Raw genomic sequence first — 7,210 nt, 5'->3', positions numbered from 1 at the left:
ATAAGGAAGAAACCATCATTCAAGTTATAAAGACTACCACAAATTTTGCCTACATTAAGTTCTATCCAATTTTATGCTTATTAGTGCTTCCTCGTTATAAATCTCATCTATTCCCACTCATGAATTTCATATATTCCCACTCATTGACAATTGCATTTATTAATTAGCTCATTGGTGAGACTCAATACTCTCTCTATGGCGTATTTCAAAATAATGTTCATTAATGTAAAGCTTAAACTTTAAACCTTATGAGATTAAAAAATTAAAAAATAAGAAAAAAAAAAAAAATAACACACCCCTTTAAAATAAATTTTTTTATAATGACCCTTCCTATTCATTAAAATATAAAGTTACTTTCTCTTTTCTTGCTCTGACCTCCCATCATTTATTTCCTAAACATTCATTGTCAAACTCAAAATGATATTATACTTTATACCATGTACGTAAACAATTTATTATAATAAAATCATCTAATATAATGACAGATATCATCTTCAATTTAATTAATTTGGTAGTTGTACTACCTTCTTAACCTAGCCACTTCATAAATTAATGACTACTTTAAATTAATTACGGTCATAGTGATTCATAATGTGTAGTTGAGTTTGAGTATTACGATATTAAGGACATTTTTGTATATTTAAAGTTAAAAAAATTTAAAATAATGAGTAACTTCATTAGTTATCATGACCCAACCTTCACATTCTAAAATATCAATCACATAAATAAATAAACTATAAATATGAAAATTTAATGAGTTATTTGATCACTTTTTTCCAACAAATTATAATTTCTAGTTACATTAATGCAAGTTATCACTCTATGGCATTTTCTATATCATATATTTATTTAAGTTTATTTTAGGATCCACCATTAAATTTGTATGAAAATGTTATTGTTATTTTTTTAATATTTAATGAAAGGCTATTAATTACCCTAAAATTTTCCAAAATTCTAATACATCAAAATTTCAAACGACAAGATTAGAAACAATTCTAAAATACATACAAACTTACAAAACATAAAGATAAATCAAATTTCTATTAAAACATGGTACTTGCTATTAAAACATGATACCTAGTCTACAATCTTCACATGTGACAGTCTTCCTTCTATTGAATCTCAAATTATAGTTATCATGCTATGTAATTTCCATAAAAAATGATACTTTTTTTGTTTCAAATTTCTATTCAAATTATAGTTATCATACTATATAATTTCCATAAAAAAGGATACTCTATTTATATCAAATTTCTATTAAACATGGTACTTTCTATTAAAACATGATACCTAGTTTGCAATCTTCACATATGAGAGTCTCCCTCCTATTGAATCTCAAAATATAGTTATCATGCTATGTAATTTCCATAAATAAGGATACTCTATTTAAATCCTATGTGATCCTATCCAACTCTAGATTAAGGCATGTTCTAACAATTGAAGAAACACATATAAACATGTAAAATGAAGTGACATATATAAACATGTAAAATGAAGTGAAACTACAAAAATTGGCACTTATTATCATTTTTTTATACAAATCCACTTGAAAGCATCACTTCCCATCATTTTTAGATGCAAAACCACCCAAAAGGATCATTTCCCGTCATTTTTTTACACAAATCCACCTGAAAGGATCACTTCCCATCAGCTTATTAGCAAAGCCTAACCCCAAGGGCATCGAGGAGAATTGACCTTGTGACCTTTCATTAGCGAGGTGATTTTAGCAATGGGAACTCGGCCAATTGAGTAACCCTGACACTTACTATCACACTAAATGTTTTTTTTTTTTAATAAATTCTTCCAATCAACACATTATTTTAAAATAAATCTTGCCAATTAACTCAAGTAGGACATTATTTTAAACTAAATCTTACCAGTGAACTCAAGTGAGTGACACATTTCCATGTGCAAGAATTTATTAAATTAAACAAATACATCTTACATACTACAACTATCTTGAAAGCTAAACGAAAATTAATGATAGCTATTCTACCAAAATCACACAAAACTTCAACCTAACCCTAAATACAATATATGACCTACTTTCATAGATGAACAGGCGGAAGAGAGAGCAAACATGCCTTTGAGAAGAATAATACCACCTCCATTTTACCTACCAACCAAACCTTCCTTAACAAAGGTTAAAACTATTATAGTATTAAAAAATGAAGTTAATTTTTTTTAAATTAATGTTATTAATAAAATAATGATAATAACATCTAGAAGACAATTATATTTTTTACTTTTATATCTATTAACAAATTTATACTTCCAACAATGCAATTATCATCCCTCCTAAAAGTACCTCAAAGTATTTAAAGTTAACATTACTAATAGAACAATGATAATGACTTTGACTCTCACACCACTACATTTTTGTTGGAAGATAATTGCTTTTTGTTTTTTTAACAAATTTGAGGCCCATTTAAAGTTAACGTTACTAATAAAACAAAATATAGCATTCAAACAACTGCATTTTTGTTTTTATGTTAGGTTAAAAAGCTTTAATAATTTCATTGATACAATTGTCATCCCTTCAAGTTTTTTATTACGGATAGAAAACAGGGGATTACAAGCACACTCAAAGAGTCATCTCTCCCCCGAGAAATTACAAGATTTAGAATGACAACATGATCCTTACTGAGATTGACTATTGTGGCATTTAACAGATAAATATCCTTGCATAGCAAGAGAAATCTGTAGGCTACCTGGCACACAAAGCAGACTCAGTCTAAAGATCGACACAGACACAAAACATCCTAAAATGATTCGGCCACTTTAGGTTCTTACCAGTGTCGAGCACACTGGTACGCAGGCTCCCAAATCACCTAAAGACTTGAGTTCTTCTCGTGATGCAAGCAGATCAGACTGAATGTCCGCAGTTGCAGAGCAGGAGAGGTTCTCGACACAATGACTTCCTAAAACACTCTAAGACTAGATCCGAATGCCTTCCTCTTGGCATTCTTCTCCTTTATATAGCCCATTTCATGAGAAATCTTCCCTCGTGAAATCAATGACTTCAAAAGTAAGATTCCTTCGTATGCAAGGAAATCGTCCGAAAAAGAAGGATTTGATAGTCCCGTGCAAGGGTATCAGAATCCTTACAATTATTATATGACATAAAGAAAGTAAAATGTCAGGAATCATTGCTTTCGGGTAACCTTGGAAGGACATCCGCGCAGAGATTCACAGACATATCTAGTATTATGTGCTGGTGTGTACAAAATGGAGATTCTTTTACGAAGAACCCATGAAAGAAATGTCTAACACCATTGTCGGTTAGAAAGACTTTACAGTACAAAAAATGACACCTGTGGGTGTGTATAGTAACTATGTCGGAAATGATCGATGAGACTTGTGGAAAAGAATTGAACCGTAACCTCTTTTTCAGATTCCCAAATCTGATCTTCATGATTTTCTGGTGGTTGAAGAAAATTAATTTCTTCAAAAGGATTATCGTCTGGATCTGATTGATGATGAAAGTCATTGTATTCCATTCTGGTCCCATCAGTGCTTGAGGCAAGTTGTCTTGCACAAATCCTTTGGCTTACGAACCAGTGAGTATGACCACATCTCCTTATTGCATTTAGGAAAGTGATATCTTCTATTTCCATGACATCTTTAAGACTTTTATACAGAACTCTAGTATGGAGTGAGCCGGGTACAGAAAAACCATCAATCTTCAACCGTGTGAACTGATAGGGCATGGTAAGGATAGCACTGAGACCATAGATTTTCCACCAATCTATAAACCAATCTGGGAAAGGATCTTCTTGATTCATTCTTTCTGTTGGCCAGTCTTCATAGCTGAAATCAAATTGGAGATGATAGAAGAAATTGGATGAGATATTTTCTAAATTCATCATTTGGAAGAAAGCAGACTTTTGTCTTTCTGGATCAAAATCAGTCCTTCTAAGAGGATTGTTGAATTGTTTAATTGTGAGTCTGCAATTTCCAATTCTGTTATCATCTTCATAATAAATTTCATAAGCGATGTTTCTAATATGAGCCAAATAATCAAGTTCTTGAATGGCCAAATCATTTTCAACTTCTTGATCATCCCAAGTCCAGAGATTGGGAATACCTTCTCTCCACCTTATCTCTTTTACTGGGTACCATTCATCATCATGATCAAATAGCATGGTACGACTGATATTGGGATACCTGACCCATCCATAAGGGGTTTCTATTTCAACACAATCTTCGACTCTTCTTATGAAATTGCAGGTTAAAGAATGAATAGAATTCTTTTCTAAGAATTCCCTGGATAGCATATCAGCAAAAGAATTCTTGTGGCCAGGAATGAATTCAATTTCAAAATTATATTGACTGAGTGTCATCATCCATCTTACCATTGCAGCATCTTCAAAATCACATTTTTGGATGGCGAATTTTAATGCTTGACAATCAGTTTTTACCAAAAACTTTGTATAAATAACAAAATCTTTGAATTTTTCAATTCCCAGATAGACTGCTCTGAGTTCTTTCTTGAGGCTTGCCTAGTTTGTCTGAGTTGTAGACCATAATCCAGAGGCATATTGGCAGATTTCTAGAGGTTCTTTCTTTTTCTCTGGATTTTCTTGGCAAAGAACAGCTCCCCATCCAATATTACTAGCATCTGTCATGATTACCTTTTTCCAATTTTCTTGTATTGGACTTAAAGGCTGGATTCTGCGGATCCTTTCTTTGATTCTCCGGACAGCTTTAGTGCATTCTTCATTCCATGGGATCGGTTCTTTTTGTAACCTCTGGTTCAAAAGTTTTCTTTCTTGGGCACAATGCTGAAGAAATTTAGATACATAATTAAGGCTTCCTAGAAACCTCTGTAGCTATGTTTTATCTAGAATTTCATCAGGAAAGTTATCAATAAAATCCAGACTCCTCTGGATCACTTGGTAGGAGACAAACTGTATATTGTATCCCAGAAAGTCTATCAATGTCTTAAATAATTTCATCTTTGATTCAGAAAGAACTATTTCTTTTTCTTTTACTCTCTGGAGAAACATATTCAAATGCTTGATATGAGCAGGAATATCTTCTGAATGAATTAAAATATCATCAATATACTTTTTAAGAAAATCTTCCATACCTTCAAAGGTTTCATCCATGATGCGCTGAAAGGCCGAAGGGGCATTTATCAATCCAAAAGGCATTATGTTCCATTCAAAATGGCCTTCTAGTACTGAAAAAGCAGTCTTCCATTTGTCTGATTCTTTGATCCCTACCTGCCAAAATCCTGATTTTAAGTCAAATTTAGAAAAAATCTTTGACTTAGAGATCTGTGCCAAGCTGGTGAATGGTTTTGGAAGGGGATAGGCATCATAGTCAAATAAATTATTCAGAGGCTTATAATTTACTACTAGTATGGGCTTTCCTCTGGAAACTTCAGCATGCTTGTTAACATAGAATGCAAAGCAAGCTATTGGACTCTTACTTTTTCTTATCAAACCTTTCTGTAAGAGTTCTCTGATCTCTTTCTTGTAGAGAGTTAACTGCTCCTGATTCATTGGAATGGCCTTTGATCTTCTGAGTTTTCCATTAAAATCCTTTTTTAATGGTAGCTCAACTTCATGCTTATGTACATGCCAGAAGGCATTAGGATCTTCTGAGCAACATTCCAGAAACTTATTTCGGAGATTCATTATTTCTTTATCAAACTTTCCCTGTTCCATATTTTCATCTATTCTTAGGATTTCTTTCTTCTTTTCCATTTTTGCCAACAAATTCTCCAATCTTTCAATTCGTTTTATCCTATTAGGTGAGCTTGAATTTATGAAAGGGAAAAATAATTCCTTACCTTCCACTTTTTGTTTGTTGGTCAAACTTTGCACCATGTTTCTGGAAATTTTGAAAGAAAGGTGTTCCCAAATACATTGTGCAATCCATACCTATGACAATTGGACAAACAACTTTGATTCCAATGGATTCTGTAAGAAAGATATCCACTGATACTTCTGAAGTGGTCTTGATATCTCCGCTGGCTTTCGTGACTTTTGGACAACTTGTAGGTCTCAAAAGATGAGATTCTACAACTGAATTATTTACAATATTAAGCCTGGAACCAGTATCCATGAGAACTTTCCAGTATTCAAATCTGGTACCAATTCTGACTTTGAGCTTAATGCAATACATCACATCTCCAGTGATTTGATTGCATCCTAGACCAGTCTGATCTGTTTCTTCATCAGAATCATGCTCATGAATTTCTACTCCTTTAAACGGTTTCTGATGATAAGTATAATTCTGTGTTTGGGCTGAGAAAATAGGTTGCTTTGAACTGGATCCTTGTTCATTTTCAGCTTTCATTCTTCTGAGTTGACAGTCCTGATGACTTTCAATACAAAGCCTTCAGTTCTCCTTTACTGTCTTTCTCAATTCCTTTATTGCTCTATGGATGCTAGGCAAGGTTTGTGGTAGATCTTCACCAAAGTCTTCTTGCCTGAATTGTCTTGTCAAAGCTTCTACTGAGAAAAGAGATGCTGGTGGCACATATCCTCTGTTAGGATTATTCTACTTTGTTGGTTTTGAACTTAACTGATTTACCAACAATTCTTTATACATTTCTTTCAACTGGGGATCTGTGGCTGCCATCATTTGTGCGAACAAATTTCTTGTTTGTTCTTCTGTCTCGGGCTGTTTCATCATATTTAGAGAATGACACTGGCAGACATCTGGATCGCTGCAATCACAATTATCTTTGAAACATTCTACACAATGGGGATCATTACAATATTCATCCTCAGAATCAGAAGTGTTAGAGTCAGAATTAAATCTATTTACATAATCTGATTCTTCTTCACTAGTGATTTCTTCACAACTTTCAGGCAAATTCAAATAATTTACCTTTCCAGATTTATTTCTGTAGAAGATTTTCTTCTTACCTTTCTCTGGTTTATTTTTCTGTAAGTCTGGACAATTTGGAGAGATATGTCCTTTCTTATTACAATGATAGCATTTGACTTCTTTCTTTCTAGAGTATAGTTGTGTCTTTTTGTAGTCCTTTGGTTTTTTCTGATGGATGACTCTTTTGCCAGAAAAATTCCTTGAAGAGTGCTTCTTTTTCCTGTAAGCACTTTGTTCTCTCCCCCCTGAATTTTTAGGGGCAAAAAGATGCCATTGTTTGCATAATTGTTGATAGCCATGCGGCTTTCTTGGATTTGTGGCTGCTCTTGCAATCTTCATTTGTGAGCAGAGTTCAACAATTATT

General features: G+C 33.1%; 1 protein-coding gene across 1 annotated transcript; it reads right to left on the bottom strand.

Moving 5' to 3' along the window:
* Positions 1–4,832: 4,832 nt before the first annotated feature.
* LOC149205552 (uncharacterized) lies at positions 4,833–5,714 on the bottom strand. Its single transcript, XM_089397438.1, has 3 exons — positions 5,364–5,714; positions 5,093–5,228; positions 4,833–5,041 (listed from the first exon to the last, which is right to left on the bottom strand). Exons 1-3 carry the CDS (start codon positions 5,712–5,714, stop codon positions 4,833–4,835), a joined length of 696 nt encoding a protein of 231 aa, XP_089253564.1.
* Between the last annotated feature and the right edge of the window lie 1,496 nt (positions 5,715–7,210).

The sequence above is a fragment of the Pinus tabuliformis genome, chromosome 1_2, assembly GCF_031772625.1.
Source record: "Pinus tabuliformis cultivar Carrire ecotype Pingquan chromosome 1_2, CPIR1, whole genome shotgun sequence".
Lineage (NCBI taxonomy): Eukaryota > Viridiplantae > Streptophyta > Pinopsida > Pinales > Pinaceae > Pinus > Pinus tabuliformis.
Note: the sequence above shows the minus strand (reverse complement) of the source record. Positions and strands in the feature narration are given on the sequence as shown.

What these genes read in the sequence shown, in the direction of transcription:
- LOC149205552 (XM_089397438.1), bottom strand. Translation starts at nt 5,714, where the DNA reads ATGGAAAAGAAGAAAGAAATCCTAAGAATAGATGAAAATATGGAACAG. An exon ending in CCAGAGGAAAGCCCATACTA is followed by an intron (nt 5,229 to 5,363) that starts GTAGTAAATTAT and finishes GGATTTTGGCAG; the next exon opens with GTAGGGATCAAAGAATCAGA. An exon ending in CATGGATGAAACCTTTGAAG is followed by an intron (nt 5,042 to 5,092) that starts GTATGGAAGATT and finishes TAATTCATTCAG; the next exon opens with AAGATATTCCTGCTCATATC.